This window comes from Grampus griseus (assembly GCF_964374135.1).
Source record: "Grampus griseus genome assembly, chromosome: 6".
NCBI classification, from domain to species: Eukaryota; Metazoa; Chordata; class Mammalia; order Artiodactyla; family Delphinidae; genus Grampus; species Grampus griseus.
The window spans coordinates 18,901,315-18,924,853 of NC_139000.1; the positions used below are offsets into that span (position 1 = coordinate 18,901,315).

The following is a 23,539-nucleotide window of genomic DNA, read 5'->3' on the forward strand; positions in this document are numbered from 1 at the left end:
TCGTGACAGGTACTCATTCAGAGGTTCTCGCTTGTCTGTTCAGAATTCTAAAATGGGGAAAAGAAAGAGGATAGGCATTCTAAAGGGAAATTCAACCCCAAATATAGCCTTCATTCCACATGTAAACTTCTACGTGAAAAGAAAGCAAATACTCTTGCAAAGAGAGACCTTTCACAGCCACTCTTAGGAAATGGAGCCAGTAGACTCAACAGTTGTATAAAACTGCCAGGGAATCCTGTGCCCAGTTTTATAGGTTTTCTGAGTCACGGTTTGGAGATCCTGGCTGAAGAGTGAGTTCTAAGTTACAAATGGCCCAAGGCAGGATTTTGTCCATAAGTCATGCTAGGTAAAGCAGCCCATGAACTACCTGCCCCAGAAATAAAATAATTTATCTTTTTCTTCTAAAAAAGTTTACTTCTTAAGATTGACATCTACAACAGATTAAGGAAGGTTCAATCTAAGATAGCAAATAAATCTCAATTTTAATTAAACCTTAACCATTCATTAAACTCGACTTCTTACTTCTCTTTGAATTACAAAAACAAATGGTTTTCTATTTCCTTTCCTGAAATTATCCTAAATCCATGGCAAAGGATGCAAATGGTGTCAATTTACCAAGTCTCTAGCCTGAAAAGCCTCAGAAAATATTTAGAAGTCTCTTGCCTTCCACTAATGATAATTTTTAGGAGACCAACTTTGCTGGCTGATTTTCACTTTAAACCAGGCCTCTCTTGAGGTCTGAATTGCTATAAATTGCTATTTATCTACATAAGTAAAATACATTAATAAGTTCAATTACATATTTAACTAGAGGCAGCATGGTTTCCTAGAAGAGTGGGGATCTTCAGATCAGGCTATGTGGTTCCTAATCCTCTCCCACATCTTTTTAGCTACATAACCTTGGCCAGTTCTTAACTTCTCTGAACCCCACTCCTTTATGTATGAAGAGAAGATATTCAATTCACGGGCACCTCTGGCAGCCTCTTCTCAGGTATTAAATGGATGTGGTGCAATTTAACTGCCTGGCATCCCGGAGGCATTTTACAGTTGCTGGGTCCTTTCCTCTATCTCCCAACAATATGAGGAAAGTAGTGTTCTCAAAAATAAGCAATAAGAAAAAAAAAAAAAAAAAGGAAGAGAAAAGAAAGAAAAGGAAAAGCAACAGCCTAGATAGAAACAATAGACCTCTGCAATCATGACTTTCCTATTATTATTATTATTATTTTTCAATGTTGGGGCAAGGAGTGTATTAATTAATTTATTTACTTTTGCTGTGTTGGGTCTTCATTTCTGTGCAAGGGCTTTCTCTACTTGTGGCAAGCGGGGGCCACTCTTCATCGCGGTGCGCGGGCCTCTCACTATCGCGGCCTCTCTTGTTGCGGAGCACAGGCTCCGGACGCGCAGGCTCAGTAGTTGTGGCTCACGGGCCCAGTTGCTCCGTGGCATGTGGGATCCTCCCAGACCAGGGCTCAAACCTGTGTCCCCTGCATTGGCAGGCAGATTCTCAACTACTGCGCCACCAGGGAAGCCCTTTCCTATTATTCTTAAGAGAACACTACACGTTTTCAGGTAAGATCAGAGAGTAGTTATGCTTTCTGTCCAGTTAGCTAATGTGAATTCAATTGTTCAGTCTTCAGATGCAGAACAAGTAATTCCTTAGTGGGGTGAGGCGAGGAGTAGCCATGACTAAGAACCTCACTGCCCAGGAGGGGAAGCATGGCCGGCCACGGATCCCATCAGGCCCTTATTTGTAGCCTCTTGCAGGACCTCCCACAGAACAGAGAGAAGAAAGGGAGGCTGGTCTTGGGAATCCTAGATCCAGTTACAGCATTGTCTCAGCTAATCCTTGATGTGAAAAGACTCTGCATTTTAAAAGAAGCACATTTTAAAAAGAGAAAAGAAAAAAAAAAAAACTGAACATAAGGGACTATAAATAACAAGCCCTTGATGGACTAATTAGCCTGAACGCCCTCCTTTTCATCAGAATTCTCCGCTTTGATGGCATGGAAGTGCAAGGAGGCCAGTTATCAGAGAAAGGCGCCACTTATCTAAACAAAGCTCTGCAACAGAATTTGAAACCCTTGCCTTGCAGACAAAGAGGCCTGTTTGCACAGTATATGTGATTTCATCTTTGTCTTTGATAAGAGTTATGATTTGGGGGAGATCCTTATTTGCTTAAAAAAAAAAAAAAGCTTCAAGACAAACACCAAGTGGTTCAAAATAAGTACTGGAAATCCAAGCCACAGCAAACTTTAAACCTCCGCTTAGGGGGTCAGGGCATTCGTTTACTCGTTCTTTCAGTCACCAAACATCTCTTTTTAAACATTTTTCTTTACATTCCATGGATTAGACTCTGGGCATTAGTGTAAGGTCGTTTATCTCTTTGAATGCTTCCATTTAGCTTCAGTGAAAAAGCAGGCTCTAACCTAGATGTGGCTAAAGCAGCCTTGGCCATGGAATTCCCATCCCCAGGCCCACTTTGATGAAAAACAAACACATGCACCATGACTGTGTTTTGTTTTATTAGAGGGGAGCCACTGGACCTTCTCCACTAACCCTGCTTATGCCTCAGGTCTTGCCAGCACCCATGGGGTTGACTAATTATTAGACTTTGGCTTAGGGTGTGGAAAGAACATTGAACCTGGAGTCAGATGATGTGGGTTGGATCCCACCTCAGCCGCCTAGTGGATATGTGACCTTGGATAAATCACTGACCTCTCTACTTCCTTTGCTGCCACGGGGGAGAAGAGGGGGTAGTAATATCTACTTACAGTGTCATTGTGGGGACTCAGTAGGATGATGGATGTGAAGCCTTGTCAACTGGGAAGTATTGACAGAAACCAAGCTGATATAAGGTCATTCCTTTGGGGCATCCCTTGGCACCTATGAAATAAGAGTGCCTGAGACACAGATGTCTGGTGAACGAATGAACAAATAGTGACAGAACTTACTGAAGAGCCTAACTTTATCCAGGAAAATAAACAGCAAGAGAATTAGCAAATCTTAGTATTCCTTACTGGGCCATAATCATAAGTGATTACATTCGGACGCATGAAAAATCTTACCTCATCCCTTTATCTCAGCTGGTGAGGATGTATGTCACTAACTGGCCTATTCAACTTAATTCAAAATAGGAACTAGAAGTGGAATAGAAACATACAAAGTATACCAAAAAGGAAGTATACTTTAAAAAATAAAATTAAAAAGCTGATGTCCTTCAAGACTACATGTTAGTGGGAAATAGACAAAGGAGTCCAAACCCAACACAGGATATTTGATTTTATCAGGAAAAATTCATGGTCTTTGGAGTCAGACCCAGCTAAAATCTTGCTCTCTCACATACTAGGCTCTGTGACTTTGGCCAAGTCAGTCAAATTCTTTGAAGCTCCGTTTTCTTGCCTGTATAATGGGAATAATATCTATCTCATAGGCTGGTTGAGAGATTTACACAAGACAACATCCTCTGGCACCCAATAAGCTCTTATGAAATATGCACTTTCTGAGTATACAACGTGTTTAATGATTGAGTGGGTTATCTACCAGTGCTCGTGGAGACTTGTGCTTTCCCAGCAGAGTCAGTGCTGCTAACCTGAGTTATTTTCACCCCTCCATTCTTTCAGAGGCCCTGCCCCTTCTGGAAAACCTAACCATTTCCGACATTAATCCCTACGGGTTCACAGTTTCCTGGATGGCATCGGAGAATGCCTTTGACAGATTCCTAGTAACGGTGGTGGATTCTGGGAAGCTGCTGGACCCCCAGGAATTCACACTTTCAGGAACCCAGAGGAAGCTGGAGCTTAGAGGCCTCATAACCGGCATTGGCTATGAGGTCACGGTCTCTGGCTTCACCCAAGGGCACCAAACCAAGCCCTTGAGGGCTGAGATTGTTACAGGTATTTTGGCTCAAGTGAGCCATTTTCTCCTCTTCCTGGTTCCCTTCCATGTAATCCATCTACGAGATCACCACGGTTTTAACACCCCTGTCCATGTTCCCTGCTTAATCCATAGATGTGGCCTGTTCCTTATGTCACCCCCCCCAACACTTTCTCTTGTCTTATGTCTCTAACAAGCTCTCCCCTTCTCCCACTCCAGATACGAGAAGGTCGAAATGTTTCCACTAGGCATCCCAAATCCTTTAGGCCATGTCTTGTCTGTAGCTCTTGCGTGCTTACTCCACGTCACCCTCCTCTGTGTTCATCATGGCTGGTCCCCAGCTACATTTCAGCCTTCTCAAAAGAAATATACCAACGAGTATATTTCAAAAACTTATTTACTACGTTTGTCACCTCAAAGCCTCAACTGTGGTCTTGACAAACTTCCCAGGTGGGCTTGTCATTGGAAAACCAACTGTGAACTTATACTGGTAAACACTAATATCATCGAGATTCTTCAGTACAGACTAAATGCATAATTTTCTCAACACTAATACTTCCTAGAGAAATATAGCATGAACAACTTTAACAGTCCACAATCTGTATTTCCCAAAGTCTTTCTAGAGCTTACTAACTCCATATTCAAAGGTACTACTTAGTGAAGAAGTTCCATGTTCAAATAAGTTTTGGAAACATGGAGTTAAACATAGTTTAACAGGATCCTTGACCACAAGGCTTTAGAGAACATTCTAATGTGCATGCTTCTCTCCAAGAGGGACTTACCCAGGCAATGTTTCCCAAACTTATTTTACAATGGATTATGATCAAACAGGAATAGTTTGCTCTAAGTGTACTTTGGGAAACTCAGCTCTAAATTTACCTTGACATTGAGTTTTGTCTAGTTAAGGCAATTCAAGATAATACCTTGGGTCTGAAGTACGTAGCACAAGAGGTTCCAAGTCTTAGTTCTACCATCTGAACACTTACTGAATGGTTAACACAAAGCAGGCCAGTCAAGAGTAGGAGGCTTCTTTAGGAAAGCAGCTCCAAGAAAAAGACCAAAAGGAACATAACACTTGTAACATTTTAAAAGCCATTTTCCTCAGGATCAAGGGAGATATAATCAGTAGTATCATCACGGGCAGCTCTACAGATCATTAATGCTGGTTTATGTGTCTTTTCAAAAAGAAAAGAGGGTCTCACAGAGCACGGGCACTCAGCCACTGGCGGACAGAGAGCAAATGTAAACAAATTACTGACTTTGAACTTGTTTAATAATGCATGGGAGGGGCCACTGCTGAGTCCAGATGTGGATTTACAGAATTGCTTTTAGACAAAACTCACACATGCAAGCACCCACTTGGCTTGTATTGAATGTGTCAACTCCATCCTTTCCCTCTCCTAGATCTACTAGACGTGTTCGTGTTTGATAATTTTATTTTCGGTATCTCAGGACACTTCTACCTCTGAGAGCTGGGGCATCACTCCATATTGATACCCCCACTGGAGAGAAGATTGCACGGGCTGCTGAATGATATTCTCTCTCCTCCTTCCACCATTTTCTCCCCCTCTAGAAGCCGAGCCAGAAGTTGACAACCTTCTGGTTTCAGATGCCACCCCAGACGGTTTCCGTCTGTCCTGGACAGCAGATGAAGGGGTCTTCGACAGCTTTGTTCTCAAAATCAGAGATACCAAAAAGCAGTCTGAACCACTGGAAATAACCCTATTTGCCCCCGAACGTACCAGGGACATAACAGGTCTCAGAGAGGCCACTGAATACGAAATTGAACTCTATGGAATAAGCAGTGGAAGGCGATCCCAGCCAGTCAGTGCTATAGCAACAACAGGTACCGTATATAAATGGGAAAGAATAGAGAAAAGTTCTCTGTTCCTCTTCTCACAGGGCTGGGAAATTATAAGAGCTTCGGATGCAGACAAGCTTGTGTTTGAATCCTGACTCCTGAGTATAGACTAGGTGACCGTGGCTAAGTCTTTACGCAAAAAGTACGATGCCACTTACTTAATAGTGTTGTGAGGATTAAATGAGATAATTCATGGAAAGCCCATACAGAGGCCCTGGCACGCAGCAAGGGCTGAGCAAATGAGAGCTATTAACATTTTTATTATTGTCATTAAGATAGTCATTGCTTTTTTCTTTTTTTTAATTCCAAAGGCCCTTCCTTCTACCTATTATCATGTTTTATCCAGAGGTATACTTCCTTGTTCTTTGGTCAAATGTTCAAACTATGCAGGGAATAATGAAGAAGTGGTACCTCCACCTATAAAATTAATACTTATAAAATGCTATGTGTGAAATGGTCAGTACCCTGATCAAGAAGGAAAAAAGAGGAGGCTGGCACGGTCGGCAGGCTGCTCCTCACGAGGCTCCGTCATTTTATCTGATACTCATGGCAGCTCTAAATGGCACTGGAGGGAGAAATGAAAATCCTTTTCAATATGAGTTGTTTCAAGGAGAACGAAAAAAGATGGTTATAACATGACTGTTTATAATGATAATACTAAGACTAATATGACTCTTTAAAGAGAAAAGGAATGACCTTCCACAGGTAGGGTGAATTCCTTCAGGAAACTGAGGCAGGTACAGAAACGGAGCATTTGCTAGAGACCACTGCTTCAGAGGAACCAGGGGGAAGAATCACAGAACCACAGGCAGAGGTAGAAGGGACCTGAGAAATGATGTAGCCCAGACTCTTCTGTTTGTGCATGAAGAATCTGTGGCCCAAAAAGGTGAAGTGACTTGCCTAAGGTCACACAGCCAGATTTGGGGTAGAACCCAAATGCCAAGTTATTTTAATATTATTAAATATAAGTGGGCTAGGTGACAGATAACCAACGAATAGACACACTTGCCATCTCTGACAGGCAAAGAGCATAACACTAGCCAAAACCTTCCCTTTGTCCAGAGATGAGTATTTTTTGATGCCAAATTTCAGGACCTAATGAGCTCCGAGAAGCCACCTGTAGAAATCATACTCCGTATTTGTAGACATGCGGCAATTCAGCCAGAAGAAATACCCTGTTTCTTATTAACACAGACCCTATCCCAGGGACGTGGGTCCTTGTGTCCTCTTCCCTGTGGCTTCCCGTAAAACAACTTCAGATCAGAGGCAGAGGCTGATTCTGCCCTTGGTTTATAAACACTGCTTTTCAAAGTTTACTTCTGATCACTGGTTTTGTTTTGCTGATCTTTTTTTTCTAGAGGCTCCGCAGTTCTAAAGCAAAAATGAAAACGAATAATCATGAGTTTTTTTTTTTTTTTTCTAAGAACAAGAGAAAAGAAAAGGCCCTCAAGGAGTGCCCTTTCTTTGATTTTTTTTCTCTGGGGCCTTGTGTCTCACAGCCGAAGAGAAGTGTGTGCGTTGGTGTATGCGTGTACACACGTGTGCTCCGGTACCTGGCGAGGACGGGAGAGGTGACTCTTGATCACAGCAGACGTGCAATTTACCTCATCAGCTTCGTAAAGTTTCCCTTTTGTGTTTTCATTCTTTCTCCTTGTAAACCCTTCTCTCTGTTCCTCTTTTTCCCTGTAAAAGCTGCCGCAGGTTCTCCTCTCACTCCCTGAACATGAGCTGGCAGCCCTGAGTGCCCCAGCGCCAGGGAGCGTGGGTAGAAGCAGTGTAGCTGAAAGGTTAAGCCTGCAGCCTCTGGGCAGATCCCCTGGAGTCGGATCCCTGCTCTACCTCTTCCCACAGCTATGTGAGCGTGAGCAAGTCTCCTTCCCCTCCCAGCCTCAGTCCCCTCATCTGGCCAATAGAATTTAACTCCAAGGTCAGCCATGAGGTTCATGTCACATCATAAATGTCAAGTATTTAGTTTCCTTGTCCACTGTAACAATATTAGCTAATATTATGTTTGGGTGATTTAACATACATTTTATTTTATTTTTTATTTTTATTTTTTTGCTGTATGCGGGCCTCTCACTGCTGTGGCCTCTCCCGTTGTGGAGCACAGGCTCTGGACGCGCAGGCTTAGCGGCCATGGCCCACGTGCCCAGCTGCTCCACGGCATGTGGGATCTTCCCGGACCGGGGCATGAACCCATGTCCCCTGCATCGGCAGGCGGACTCTCAACCACTGCGCCACCAGGGAAGCCCATACATTTTATTTTTTAATGGCCCAGTTGGTTCAAAATTCAAAAGTTAAAAAAAAGGATATATAGTGAGGTCTCTATTCTACTGTGTCCCTGACACCAGTTGTTCTATCTAGAAGCAGTTGTTCTATCTAGAAGCAGTCAGTATTACCACCTTCTTCTGAATCACTGCAGAAATATGCTATACAAACAGATAAGATTAGACATAAGTCTACGTTCCCTTTTTTTTTCACCTTTTTCTTTTGGTGTGGCGGTTAACATACCCACTCTTCCACACATTGGGGGTGTGTGTGTGTATGAGTGTGTGTGTGGGTGTGTGTTCCTTGCTTATTAATAGATCTCAGAGATAATCCCATATGCCTTATTTATTTAACCATCCCCCTACTTACAGACCCTTAGATTATGGGTTGTTTCTTTCCTCTGTCAATCTCTGCATTTGCAGTGGCTCCTCTTCCCCTCCGTGGTTTGAGCCACTTCTTCACAGTAGCCTGGGCTCCGCTTTGGGAAGCCCAGAGTTGCCAGGAGCTTCTTTTGCCTCTGGGGAGTTAAATGCCAACATGCCTCTGTATACCATCAGGACGGTCCCCAGAATAGACAGAAAGTGGTTCAAAATCCAAAACCAGAGTAAGATGGCTCACCTCGGGGGTAGTGAGGACCCTGAAACGCTTCTTTAACCTGCACCATCACCACCCCCAAACACCCCCAAAGCCAAGGGGGCAGCCCCTCTCCCAACTCCCAGAATGTGCCCCCTCCCACTCTACCTCACTTCTCCCAGCCAGGCAGCTTCCCAGCTCCCCCGCTCAGTTGCAGTTCAGATGGACTTAAAACCACACACCACACAGCTGCAATGGCATCGTGTCTGGGGACCTGGGTCAGCGGGTCTGCAGAGACACGTGCTCAGAAATCCTCTCTCCTAAGTGAAACAGGCTCCTTATGCCTAGTGCCTTTGCCTCTGACTCTCAGAAAGTGTAAACTATCGATTACAGAGCATGCACTTCATGCCACACACAGCAGGGCAACTGACACACTTTACCTCACTGACTCACGTGACACAGACAGTCTAAGCGTCACATTCAGCCCCATTTCACAGAGGCCTAAGGGGCTAAAGTGTTTTTAGCTAGGAAAGCCAGAATGGAATTCAAACCCAGGTCAGTGTAACTCCAAAATCCTTGCTCTTAAATCACACTGGCTACAATAATCGTCCCCTGAGCTTATCACGATTCACATATTAAGTATTGAATAAAAATATGTCGAAGGGAGAATTTTTTAAATGATTATGAAGGTCACATTATTAAAGACATTTGCTCCAGATTTGGGGAGGCAACATTTTATGCAGATAACAGACAGAAGTACTCTTCATCCTCCTTGAGAATTTCTAGCAATTCCAAATGTTTTCCTAATGGAATTTTTATTGAAAACCAAGAGTCTTCTTGGAAAGAGAGACAGAGGCATTGCCTTTCCTGGGTCTCCCTAACTTTTCAATAGATATGATTTAGTTGTTCTCTGAGGCTCAGCCTTCAGGTTCCTATTGACCATCTCTTCCGCTGTGGTGCTGGAGACCTGCAGGCCCTATTTATGGCAGAAGGACACACGCTAAAATAACAAATTGTCTTCCACACCTAGGAAGGTCTGTTGCCTAAAAATGCCATTGACCCTGGAATTCTACCACTACTGTGCCATTCTTCAGATGACACATGGCTATCTATCTTCTTACTGTCACTTTCATCAAGCACATCCCTCAGGAGTGCATGACAGATGAGGTTACTAATTCTTATGGTTCTTCAGCCAGGGCAGATAATATTGCCATTTTGCAGATGAGAAAATTGGGATCGAGAGAGGAGAGCTGTGGCCACAAGATACACTTTCTAAAATGTGCCAGGACCTGCCCCAGCGAGGTTCACAGTCGGACTGAAGGTCAGAGTGGACTAGCCTGGCAGAAGGAGAGCCCCAGTGCCGGAGTTTACACACCCCAAGGGGTTTTTTTTCTCATTCTGCCTCATCTAGATCTTTCCTGGGGGCTACCGCAAAACTCAGGTGGCCCCTGGAAAAAAGAATCGCGTGGGAAAGAAAGAAAAAAGAGAGGGCCAGCATGTTTACTGAACCCTTACTGCATGCCAGATTCTGTGCTCGGGTTTCACATCCATTATCTCTGCTAGGTCCTCAAAACATTCCTGAAGGTGGGCACCACTTTTCCCACTGGAAAGATGGAGACGGAGCAACTGAGGCTCTTGGAAGGGAAGGGGACTGCCGCGGGTTGCCCAGCCTCTCCGTGGTATTTGGACAATCAAGATCTTCCAGGCTCCAGAGCCCCTGTGGCTTCCAAAGCTTTCTAAGGAGAGGGCAAAACCCCAGGCAGCCACAGAATCTGAGGGTGGCTAGCAGGTCACAGGAGAACGCCGTAGGAGGAGAGAAAAAGACAGAAATAAGAGAGAAAAAAAGCTCCCCAAAGTGGGCTGTGGGTTTCAGAACTGAACGATCAATGTGGGATGCAGAGGGGAAAAGATGAGGAAATGAGTTCCCTGGAGACCTGAAAATTGTTTCCTGAATTCTATGGTTAAGCGTGGTCAGCTGAAGAGGGCAAAACGCTAAGCCAAAAACTACACAGGGAAGAACCAAAGGAAACTGGGTTTGCAGGGGAGGCATTTACGTAGCAGGAACCGTCCCTCAGGCATGGCTTTCCCCCAGGTAGACCCAATATCCAAGGGGTGTTTGCTTTGGTGAAAGGTCTGAGGTTGCTCCTCTGGCTCTGGACCTCCATCCAGTTCTGGGAATGGGTGTGCCGAGGTCAGTTTCCATGTGAACAGTATTTCCAAGATCCCAGGGCTGTGCTCAGCTCTGCTCCTGGGACTTAGAAAGGTCATATCACAAGAATGTTCATTGGAGAACTTAGCCTCAGTTTAGTCCTCTGTAAAATGGCTACAACCACACCTCAGTGGTTTCTAAATGAGGGTTAATCCTTATAAATTGCAAAGAACTGTACAATTGTCAAGTCTTGGTATCATTTAATAAAAGGAACTACAAAGCAAAGATATGAAAAATTGCTAAACATCAAAACTTAAAGGAGGGTGTATTCCAAGCTGTGAAACCACCCTCACTTCCTTAGACGTCAGCTATGGTGCTAACTAACGTTCTTGAATGAAACCAAATGGCAGCTCTACAGCTCTGGGCCCTGTACCTGAATGAAAGAACAATTGTTTCCATCAAGTCGTAACCTAATCACAGATCACCACATTCTCCATCCTAAAGGCTTGGCTGGGACATAAACTAGGGACTGAGTTTTCATGGATGAGGAATTGGGGAAGGATCGCTGATGAGCAAGATACTTAACCGTTTCTGGGTTTCTCCTGTGCTCTTTCCTCAACAGCCATGGGCTCCCCGAAGGAAATCGTTTTCTCAGACATCACTGAAAACTCAGCCACTGTCAGCTGGAAGGCACCCACTACCCAGGTGGAGAGCTTCCGGGTTACCTCTGTACCCACTGCAGGAGGTAGGGCACTTGGGGAGGGGAGAGGGAGGACGATCTGGAGGGTTTGGGTGGAACAGTGAAGAGACCCTGATAATCCCATCCTCCCAAACATCATGGCCAAAGAAAACTGCTTCTTTATAGTTGAGATCATCTGGATAGACTTCATTTGTAGAGTCCTATGAGACCCTTGGAAGAAACTATTTTGTGAAGGGTCATGTTATGAAGATCGTTGCCAGGCTCATAGTCTTAAAGTTCTATGAGCTGTAGATCCCCAATAATGTTTTCACACAATGACAGAAGACTCTAAATCCATTGGCCTTTTTCTCTTTGAACGCACTCATCTGCAAAGCTGGTCTTAACCTGGATATAGGTGAGGTGTTACCTCTTGGTCCCAAAATCTGTCTGTCTCAGCGTAGGATGGGAAGCTGTGACTTAGCAGAGTTGGGAGTTCTAGTTCAGAGCACACCGGCTATAAAAGAGACCAAGGGGGTGGGGGGAGCATAGTCAAATATGTCTAAAGACATTCTGGGAGGTAGTGAGCTCCCTGTTAGTGGAAGTGTATACAAAGATGATAGTTGATAACCTCTTCAGAGAAATGCGGTAGCATCTCTGTGGGCAGTTTGGCCAGCTGATATACACGCTCCTCACCAGCCCCCAAGTTCTAAGAAATATAAACTTTGGACTTTTTCATAAATGTAAGAGTACAAGCTTGACCATGACCATTTTCTTCAATAATAGAATCTCTGCTAGTAAGGGATGAGTCTATATATTCTTTAGCTAATACAATGGATTAAATATATCAGATATACATTACATAGCAAGCTTCCCATATTCTTTGTGGGAAAAATAGGTAAATAAAATTTGTGCAACATGGCCAGTTCTCTACTGAATGGAAACTTGTCATTGTGACCTCACGGTTTTTCCTCCCCTGGCTCAGTTTTTGGCATCTTCATGGATGGAAAAAACATTATACAAAAAGTAAAAACCTCTTCTCTTATGCCAGAGGGTAGGAGCAACTGAGAAGTCAAGAAAAGTGTGTTGGATAAAGATATAGTTTCACTGCCAAATCGGATACACCCATTCTTGAAACAACCGTGAATAAGTTTCAGTGAGGTTCACCTTTCCCCGTCTTGCTTTTACTGTGTTCCAGGTACACCCTCAGTGGTAACTGTGGCTGGGACCAAGACTCAGACCAGGCTGCTGAGACTCTTACCTGGAGTGGAGTACCTCGTCAGCGTCACCGCCCTGAAGGGCTTTGAAGAAAGCACGCCTGTCTCAGGGATGCTCACCACAGGTATTTTTCTCACCTTCAGCATTATTTCTCATGATTCAGAAGCTAGAAAAAAAGTGTTTTTTTTAGGAAATTCTCGGGGAAAGTGGGCTGGATTTGGCGCACGAGCGGTCTCATTTCTGGTCCGTCTGTAGCCTCTTCTGAGCTGCATCCTCAACCTCCCTGGGCCACCGTTTCCCAGGGTATTGTGGGGAAAAATAGCACAAGCTGGGGAGTCATGCTGACCTGGTGGAAATCCCACGTCCTGCCGCTTCTAGATACATGAGCTGTCAGTTAATTTCTCGAGGGTCTAGTTCCCTACTCTGTAAAATGGGTGCAGTTCTGCTTCCTTTGCAGGAAGCTGTAAGAATCACGCAGAACTGTATATGTAAAGCGTCTGCAAATATAAAACATGACTGTCCACATTAATCCACTTCCTTCCCTTCCCCGATAGTGCCAGGACCAGTGTGAGGAACCCTCCAAGCAGGTGCTTCACGCAGACACTCTAAAGTAACTACTCTGGATCCGGCAGCTACTGTATTTCAGGCCCTGTTACTAAACCCTTCACGTGTCAACCCTATAGCTATTACCCTTCCCATTTTACAGACGAAACAACTGAGACCTGGGGAAATTCAATGCCTTGGGCAAGTCCATATAACTAGTAAATGCTGAAAGCAAATTTGAACTTAGGTCAGTCTGACTACAAACTCTGTATTCTTCTAAAATAAAGGATGATTTTCCCGTTATAACCTGATTTGTACAACACACTGTAAGGAGGCAAAAATAATGAATGGCATTGAAGGAGAATGAAGTGGAAAATTTCTCTTCAGGCAGCCATGTTCCTAAACAATTTATCCTTTGATATATGAGCAATTATCCAGCCTAATCCGTTAAAGGATCTAAAGAATGGGCCTCACAGGAAAGTTTAAAAATATCCTAATAGTCTTAAAAGGGTTGCTAATATGCAATTAAAACCTCCTGTCTGAACCCAGAGTTCTGCACACTCTGCCACACAGACCCTCGTTTCCCCCCTAGAAATCTGTCATTCACGGGTTCTCCATGGCAACTGGTTGCAAAGTTTGGATCTGTTTCCTCCGGAGGCCACGTTGTCCTCATCCGTTAAAGGAGATTCTCTATGTGAAAGATGAGACAGGAAGGACCTCAGAGTGGACGGGGAGGGTCCCAAATCACTCTACCACCTCCTGACTCTCAGGCCAGTCACTTCATCTCTTGGGGCCCAGACACCTCATCTGTAAAATGAGCTGATGATGGCTGCCGCACCCCCCACCCTCCCAGGGCTGTCGTCCTGGAGAATTGAGTCATAAATGTGAACAAAAGCGGGAACTAGTCATATTTAGGTTGGTTTCTAAGAAAGGGGATGTTGGGTTGTAGCAGTGGTGAATTAAAAGGGCCAAGGCTCTAGGACTATCCATCTTTCCTCAGTACAAGTCATTTGGAAATCATATTGAAAACTCCAAATAGCTTTAATAGTCATGTTAATAACAACTGCAATTATTGAGTGCTGCCCCTAACACAGTTCACACACATCCTCTAGTTCAGCGGTCCCCAACCTTTTGGGCACCAGGGACGGGTTTCGTGGAAGACAGTTTTTCCATGGATGGCGGTGGGAATGGTTCAGGCGGTGATGCGAGCGATGGGGAGTGATGGGCAGCGGCAGATGAAGCTTCGCTCGCTCGCCCACCACTCGCCTCCTGCTGGGCAGCTCGGGTCCTAACAGGCCGCGGACCCGTACTGGAGTCCAGGGGCAGTGTAGACAGCAGAGCAGCTGTGGTCTGATGTCCTACCCCATGGCTGCCCATCCCTTCAACACATCACCATCTTTCCTTGCAGCTCTGGATGGCCCATCTGGCCTGGTGACAGCCAACATCACCGACTCAGAAGCCTTGGCCACGTGGCAGCCGGCCATCGCCCCTGTGGACAATTATGTCATCTCCTACACAGGGGAGAGAGGTAAGGTCGTGTCCAAGACCCTCCCCACCCTGAGGAGTGTCTGTCCTGCTGTAAACTCTTCCCGTTCTCCCTTCCTTGTGCCACACTTGGTGCATGGTAGCAAAAATGCATGGGTAGACTGGAGAGTCCAGCAACGTCCCTGTGGCTCTCGACTTGCCCCCTCAGAACAGACTCATGGGCTGGGACTGGGGCTGGGTGGGTGACTGTGGAGGCACCGGTTCAGGCGGTGGCAAGAGAGGTCCTACCCATATCCCCTGCTTGTTGTCAAGTGAACGAGCATCAGAACCATGGTTGTATCACGGGAGGCCAGCAGGCCATTTAAGGAAAAGCAGAGGGTGCGTCTCCAGCCTCTTTGTCCTCTCCTGCTAGTTTCTCTGCCGTCAGAGTGAGTCACCCTCTCCAGGCAGTAGCTCTCACCTCTTACAAAGAAGGAGTCCAGAATCTGAAATCTTAAACAGACTATTTCAGGTAGCTCTGGGGAGCCCAGGCTTCTTGGATGCCACAGACAAGGCCCATTAGAGCAGACCTGATTGAGAAATCAGAAATTGTTTTTCCTTGTCTTTGCAACCATCTGTGCTAATTTACTCAGTTGGGGATTAAACACTTGTTTGGGGCACCAGCAAATCAAGGCTACCAGAAGGTAAAATTAAATACAAATAAGAGAGAAGGAAAGATTCCTTTTCAATGAACAAATCCATACTTTTGTCATGAGCTAGACTAGAAAAAATATGTTGTTATTTTAATCTCAAAGTATATGTGAGTTTCATATTTTATGGTTCAGTATTGTTCTACTTTCAGTAACAATACGAAAGGGCACCATAAGCTGTGCTGGGGCCTCTGAAAATCTTAACTCAGCCCGGGTAACCACTTACGAGAGCTCCTTGTGAGGACAGAGCAAAGATGGGGCGGGGCCAGAGGGATGCTTGGGTTTATTCTTTCTACTTCTCTATTTTTACATATTCCCTGTGAGCAAACTCTTCCAAGTCAGGGGAGATGATGTTGTCTCACCTAAAATAAATCAGAGTATAGTTCGTGGGAATCATGGAAATTGTGGATGCAAGTGTAGAAATTCCCTAGAGTCCAGACGTGTGTATGAGGCTGGGGGTGTGGGCTCATGACTGAAGAACAGAGTGACCAGCTCATTCCACTCTGCCCTGGACCTTCCCAGTTTTAGCCTTAAAAGTCCCATGCCCTGGGAAACTTCTTAGTCCTTGGCCAGTCAGGATAGCTGGTCACCTGTGATTAAGAAGTAAGCACATATACCCTGGGCACCATGGTTTGGGGTCCACTGTTGGTCCTGACCCAGTGGGACTGAGAGCCAGTAATCAGGCTCTGGTGTGTCTACGCCACCTGATTTTTGTGATGCCCCAGCCTAATGATTTGACATTTGGCAAATAAAAGGACATGAGAGTAAGTGGAAAAAAAAGGGGAGGGCAAGCAATGGGACAAATTAAATTTGAGTAGCCCAAGTCTTAGAGATGTTACCTGCAGCTCTCCTGTAACTGGGTCCTGTGCCTCAGCTGCAACACTGTCCCAGTGGCACCATGTGCAAAAGTCTCCTGACCCCCAGGGCCCCTTCCTTCTGACTTGGTGCCTGGAAAACTCCAGTACCGTACGATAAATCCTTTGTATATGAAGTGATCGCTCAAGAGAGAGAGACAGGAGTGTGAGTCATCTCAGAAAACAAACCTGCTTTTCTGTAGGGTCACTGAAAGTTTCTATGTTAGAAGGTGTGTGTGCTCTTGGCCAAGTCCGCTGATGGCCCAGACAGCTGACTGGTAACTGCCACTGTGTGTATATTTCCTGTTTAGAGCCAGAAATTACCCGCAAAGTGTCCGGGAACACGGTGGAGTATGCGCTGACCAACCTCAAGCCTGCCACGGAATACACGCTGAGGATCTTTGCAGAGAAGGGGCCCCAAAAGAGCTCAACTATCACCACCAAGTTCATGACAGGTACAAAGACATCGAGAGCTGGACAATGCCCACCCACAGCCTCTATCTTTAACAGTATCCCTCTCCAACTCTTATTTCCCCAGTCAGCTCCCTGTAATGTGATGACGTCAGCATCGGCTAAAGTCACCGGTGCCACTCTGTCAAGACCTTAAGAAACACACCATTTCCTTTTGCACTGAAATGACCTTGCTCTCCCCATGGACTAGGAAATGATTTTCAGAGGAGGGCTTTAGAAGTGGAAAACCAGTCCCCGCTGATCCTAAACCCAGTATTTAATGATCCATGGTCTAGGCAGGGAAATATTTTGAAGAGAAAGATTTTAAAGGCAAGTTTTCCTAGATGTCCACTGGGCTTTTATACACTGAGATCTTTTTACAAACTGCAGCAAACAGAGAAACAGAGGCCACGTCCTCTGAGTAGGGGCAAGCACCACTACCAGCATTCAGCTGTCCTCTTCTTCAGAAACAAGGGGGCTTCTGATTACGTTCATGGCTGCGTCTTTCTTCCCGAATCCAACTAAAGCCAGTCAATATCCCGTTGAGCTCAGGAAAACGTGGCCCTTGGGATGAGATGAACCACAGAGAATGGACGCCTTTGGAGGTCACCTGGCTCAACCTCTTCATTTACAGATGGGGAAGGTTTTGCCCAAGGTCATATAAGTCAATGGTAGGCAAAGGACTTGAACCCAGGCCTCCTGATACCCAGCTGGGGACTTTGTCCTACACCTGCTGACTTATCTAATATTAAATTCTTATCTTCTCCAGACCTCGATTCTCCAAGAGACTTCACTGCTACTGAGGTTCAGTCGGAAACTGCCGTTCTCACCTGGAGACCTCCCCGGGCATCTGTCACTGGTTACCTGTTGGTGTATGAATCTGTGGACGGTACAACCAAGGTATCTTGAAGTATATAAAAAACTCCCCACTGCTGGTCGAAACATTTACGGGATCCTCAAAGGAGGGAAGAATTATCTGCACGCTGTTTCTCCTCTCCCAGTGCAACTGGGGAGCTGGAAAAAAATTAGTAGGAACTGGACACCATGCCAGACCTTCTGAATCATAAGCTGCAGCCTCCCTGTCTCATTTTAACCAGACTCCAGTTTTGACAGCCAGCCAGGGTCAAGAACCACTGCTCACAAGACCTGAGGACGTTTTAGGAGCTGGACTCTTTGTCCTTAAATGTTTTATTGAGCAAAGGCCAAAAGCTTCTTCTGCATCTTTGCCATTTATCTCACAGACGGCATCATTCCATTATATAATGAAATATATATCACCATGGTCTTATGACATCAACTGTTTACAGCAATTTTTATTTATATTCCCTACCCATGATTTTTTTTCTTCTACTTTTTAATTTGAAATAACTTTAGGCCATCACACAAGCGAAAGAAATTTTCTAACCTTTACCTTCTAAAGTTGTTTTTGACTTTTTAATTTTGGCCACCATCCTGTACACTTCCAAAATCTTTTACTTCTTTTCTGCACATTGATCTTTTGCTAGCATATCGTTTGCATTTCCTGTTATCTTCTTCTCTTTATCTCTAAGAATATATGTTCTTGGCATTTTTCTTCCACAGCCTACATAGTGTTTCCTCCAAGGTCTCTTTTCTGGTTTGCTGCCATTTGGTTTGGTTTGGGTCTCCATCTTTCATGTTGGAGACTTCCACCTAATGCCTGTTGGTCTTTTTGTACTGGAGCCAAGAATGAAATAGCCGATTGGGAGGTCTAATTGCACAGACAGGTCTTGCCAACTATGGGGCTCGCTGTAGAGTGACTGGGCAAATACCCAGCAGTTTTCTTGGGGGACTCCCAAGCATCAGGACTGTAAACTATTTCTCTCGAGCTCATCAGTCTCCTTGGAGGATCCTCTACCTCCTTCGAAGCAGGCTGCCAGGAGCCTTGCTGGAGAAGGAGCCTGGGCTCCCACTGTGTACACACCTTCACCTTCACTTCTCCTGTTTCCAGCGCAGCACCCGAGCCTCCCTTGCAGCTGGGCCTGATGGATTTGAATCCAGAGTCTCCCCTCTGGCTCAGCCTCTCCAGGGAGGAAACCTCAGCCTTTCATCTGGGCTGGGAAGGACAGTCACCCAGACTGTTGGGGGATGGAGAGAGCTGGGGATCTGTTTATTATACAAAGTTTTAAACAAACCTTTGTTCAGCCACGCCCCACACTGGCCTTCAAAGCATCTCTGCCTTCGCATACATTTCATTCCTGAACTTGCCGGGCTCTGCAGCATTGTGGCTGCACCCACTAGTTAGTTAGCTCCTGGCTTTCTCCATTCTGTCACTTCAGCTGTCACTCCACCACTCCACACTTTCCACTGATCAAGATTCTGGTGACATCAAGTACCTGTCTCCTCTGCCATTTCCCTCATCCTTGTGAATTTATACTTTATATCTCCTTTACTTTCATTTTAGTGGGTATCAGAAGCAAGTAGAGATAAACTGTCTTGTTCAATATGCCACGTTTAACCAGGAGTGGACACACATCTCTAGTTACCATTACGGTCCTTCTTGGAGTCGCTGTAACAATGAACTAACTCACTGTGTGAACAGAGGCAAGTCCCTCGCCTTCTCTGGGTGTCAGTGTTCACATCTGTAAAATGAGTGCACTGAACTCCCCAGTCTCTAAGGGCCCTTCCTGGTCAGCCATCCTAGGATCCACTGTTTACCTGAAGTCATGAGTCTCATTTCGATCTACCCTGATTGCCTAGAAAATAACTTTGAACAGCAGCTTAGAAAGCTGATAGGTAATTTTATCCCCAAGTAATTCAAGGAACCCAGCTTTGTACCTGATTCTTCCCCAAGGACTAGACCTGGGGGCCACACAAAGGTCACTGGGTCACTGGTATCAAATAGGCACTCACCCGGGTTTACTTCCCTGCATGACCAGTCCCCAGCTTAATCTGTTTCACTCAAGCAAGTCAACCTGGTAGAGGAGGCAAGAGTCCTGGACAGCATGTTAGGAGACAGGATGCAAGACCATCCTCTGCCACCAACGAAGTATGGAGTGAGTGCAAGTCTTTTCGCTTCTTTGAAACTACTCACACCTCCAACACCCACCCCCCAAACCCTGCCGCACTGGAAAAACCAGGATAACTTCACTTTCCCGGTTGTGAGGATGCCGAACAACCTTCCAGGGGCCTCCACACTGATCCGTTACTGCCTAAACCCAGTGGGCTGTGTTTGCTTTACTAGGACTGCAGGTTGCATTCCCATCCCTGACACCAAGGTCATCTGCTAAAAAGGTGACTTTACAGGCACTGGAAGGTAAAAAGAGGATTTGAAAAGCAAGAGGATCTCCTGCAGAACTGAAACCGATCCCCCTCGTCCGGACAGCAGCACAGTGACCAGTCACAAACAGCAGGTGTAGTTAGCGTAGGTCTACAGCAGCTGTACACACCTGCCTGTCCTGGACATCTCTGTTCTAGAAGAGAGACATGCTGGGTCAGCTTGCGCTGTCATCATGCCGTGCCTCCTGAGCAGCTGTAATCATCTCCTGACTCAAGAGACCCCCTGAGTGACTATGCGTCAGAATCATCCAGGGAGCTTCTTAAATATGCACCTGGTCAGGCTCCACTTCTGGCTCTTATGATGCAGTCGTTCTAGGATGAAGCCCAGGCACTGTTTTATTTTAAAGCTCCCCAGAGATCTATGAAAAAGAGCCATATTAGGGACCACTGACTTAACTGGTCTCAAAGTCTAAACCTTTGCCCTTTGTGTGATTCATCTTCCCACCAGATGAAGCTGAGATCATGGCATTCCCTTTTTCAAAAACCTTTCAGGAACCTCCATTCCTTATCATGATAAACTTCAAATTCCATAGCTTGGCACTTAAGGCCCTTTGTAATCTGGTCTTCGCCCACCTCTTCCACGGCTTCCCTAACTGAAGTGTGGCTGAGGTAGGTCGCTGCCTCCTCATATTACTTGAATTTGCTCTGCCCCTTCTGGCCCCAGGAGCTTTGCTCATGCTGCACTCTCCCCATGTCTGAAGCCCTGAAGTGAGCATGGAGCCTGGCACAGAGTGGGACTCAGCGGATTCTTGCTGAATGAAGAAATTAACGGATGGGTGAATAAGTGAATGCATCATCTGTACTCTGAGGATTTATGTGGCCAAAAGCTATTATATTTTTCTTCTGCCCTTAGGAGGTTGTTGTGGATCCAGACACCACCTCTTATAGCCTGGCAGAGCTGAGCCCATCCACCCACTACATGGCCAAGATCCAGGCACTGAATGGGCCCCTGAGAAGCAAGATCATCAAGACCACCTTCACCACAAGTAAGGGGCTCCGGAGGAGACTGAAACAACCCTCCACTTCTCCTCTAACTGCTACTTTAAATGTTTCCATCAAATTTCTGAAAAGAATCAATTCCCCGCTATTACCGGAAAAGCTAGAGCAATGTGGATGCAGGAGGTTACAGGCCTCGTGGTGAAAGGGAAGGAGGGCCAGCAGTGAGAACAGCTGGATTCATTCCCCATCTCCACCATTTGCTCTGCGTGACTGAGGAAAGTTACTGCCATTCTACGAGCCTCAGTTTCTTCATCTGCATAATGGGGTTAATAACTATCCCTTCTTCATAAGGACCGTGTGAGAACCTCTGTATTGTATTTGAACTCCCAGCCCAGTGGGTAGCCATTGTCAAGGCTCATTATAAGCTCAGTGTTCTCCTTCAGGCATTTACAAAGCCTGTTCATATTCAGAATCACCAACAGTCCTCCCACGAAGCTGGTATGTTGGGCCAGGATAATCATGCCCAGTTTTCTGGTGGGAAAACAGAGGCTCCCAGAGACTAAATGACCTGCTCAGGGTTACACCATGAGTTGGAGTCAGATCTGGGTTCAGGTGTCCCAGGACCAGGGAACCACCTCCACACCCGGCCACTAGGTCTCCTCTGCAGGTGGCAAATAGGCAAGCGCTCCATTGGTGAAGAGGAAGCATGCTTCTCTGAGGAAGGGAGGAGGGGGTCTTTGCAGAGCCCTGAACCTGGGTAAATGGAGTGTATCCCGGCGCTGTCTCCCGCCCTTCGCACTTCACTCTAGTCACTCTACACACACCTGCTGAGGGAGGGGAAGGGGCAAAAGCACCTCTTTGCCAGATCTCACGGCACGTGTTAGGAGCACAAAAAATACGAGCGTGCCCTAAAGATGCTCCCAGACTAGGGCTGTGAAACGGACAAGAAAACTGCTAACGAAACAACCTCAGGTGAAGGTAAAGTACAGTGAGGAGGTCGGACCAGAACAAAGAGCTGCTACTGCCATCAGTTCTCAAGCCCACCTGCTAAGCACAGCCCCAAGATCACTCACTGCTTTCGAGTTTTTAATTTTTGCACCACATTATACACGTGGAAGTTCCCCAGGCATGCTTGTGTTAGCCCTCTCAAGTCCCCGGGCTCAGAAGGCAAGGCAGGGGCAAGTTCAGGGCTTAGAACCCTTGTCTTTGGCTTCAGGATCCTCTGAAGAGCCTGAGATGCATCCAGCCTGGCAGAGGGTCCTCACCCACAGTGAGCCACCAGCCGGGTGCTAGAGACCCAGCCATCCTGGCCAGCACCTGGGTGTTCATTGGGTGCTACCTGACACATGGCCCTCACAGCGGTTCAGCTCTCCTCCCACTGATATCACTGGTGGCTTCCATCAGTATAAGAGACTGAACTGGGTCCCTTTTATCCGTAACCTCTAAGCCTCACCGCACCCCCCGCAAAATAGCTTTAATCCCCATCTTGCGCGTGAGAGAATAGAGCCTCAGAGAGGTGGGGCTGCTTGCCCAGAGGCGTCTAGTCAGTGAGCACTCGAGCTGCGACCTGAAAGCCCCTTCCCCAGTCCCGCTCTGAGAGAGCCACTCTTTCTTCTCATCCCGCAGCTGGAGTCCTGTACCCATTCCCCAGGGACTGCTCCCAAGCCATGCTGAATGGAGACACGACCTCTGGCGTCTACACCGTTTATCTGAACAACAACAAGACCCAAAAGCAGGAAGTCTTCTGTGACATGACCTCTGACGGGGGTGGATGGATCGTGAGTATCATGGAGACAGACTCCAGAGCTCTCCGGCAGGGGGATGGGGGCAGAGGAGAGGCCGCGGTCCTCCCCGTGCCCTCCGACGCTAATGTGCAGGAGCTCTCCAAGACAGCGCCTGTCACATGGAGACACTCAGGGATTCTCTCTCAAAGTAATGGGAAAGCAGCTGAGCCTAAAAACCAGCTCCCCTGTTTCCCCGTCATTTATCTCATTTGATCCTCAAAAAACTCTGTGATCTATAAATGGCAGTGGTCATCGAGCCCCTTACGTTTATGACTTAACGTTGGCCATCTACCAGGCACTGTGCGAAGGGTTTTACATGAATTATTTCCATCCCGTTGCCATATGAGCTGGGTAGTATTCTTTTTAATTATTAAACTTTCTTTCTTAGAGCAGTTTTAGATGGGCAGCAAAGTGGAGCAGAAGGTTCGCTGAGGTCCCGTGTGCCTCCTGCCCCCACAGGCACGGCCTCCTCCACTGTCAGCAGCCCACACCAGAGGGGTTCGTGTGTTACACGTGACGAACCTACACTGGCACATCACAGTCACCCAAAGCTGGGTGGTGGTCTTACTAATCTGTATGTTTCGGGTGAGAACACTGAGACTCAGAGAGGGGAGGCGACGTGCACTGAGTCACGTGGCAAACTAGTGAGGACAGAGGTGGGGACGGGTGCTTTTCCTACAGTGGATGTTTCTTCCTCTCAGAAAGAGGTCTTCTCTTTCCTTCCATAGCTTAAGCGCACCCAGATTCATTGGTTATGTTTATAGGTGTTCCTGAGACGCAAAAATGGACGTGAAGATTTCTATCGAAACTGGAAGGCCTACACTGCTGGATTTGGGGACCTAAAAGAAGAATTCTGGCTTGGTAATACAGCCTGCGTGTT

General features: G+C 46.2%; 1 protein-coding gene across 5 annotated transcripts in view; it reads left to right on the forward strand.

Annotated features, from left to right (window-relative positions):
• The window catches only part of TNC (tenascin C), a 66,806-nt gene that overhangs the window by 36,040 nt on the left and 7,227 nt on the right, over nt 1–23,539 (forward strand). For 2 of the 5 annotated variants that reach the window (XM_082656619.1, XM_082656620.1), the window contains 10 exons: nt 3,621–3,893; nt 5,447–5,719; nt 11,347–11,469; nt 12,599–12,742; nt 14,570–14,689; nt 16,501–16,644; nt 17,409–17,539; nt 20,790–20,922; nt 22,502–22,653; nt 23,424–23,520. In XM_082656619.1, the coding sequence (XP_082512745.1) occupies nt 3,621–3,893; nt 5,447–5,719; nt 11,347–11,469; nt 12,599–12,742; nt 14,570–14,689; nt 16,501–16,644; nt 17,409–17,539; nt 20,790–20,922; nt 22,502–22,653; nt 23,424–23,520 (1,590 nt within the window). The remainder of the gene's footprint in view (nt 1–3,620; nt 3,894–5,446; nt 5,720–11,346; nt 11,470–12,598; nt 12,743–14,569; nt 14,690–16,500; nt 16,645–17,408; nt 17,540–20,789; nt 20,923–22,501; nt 22,654–23,423; nt 23,521–23,539) is intronic. The other 3 variants (XM_082656622.1, XM_082656623.1, XM_082656621.1) reach the window with 2 other exon arrangements.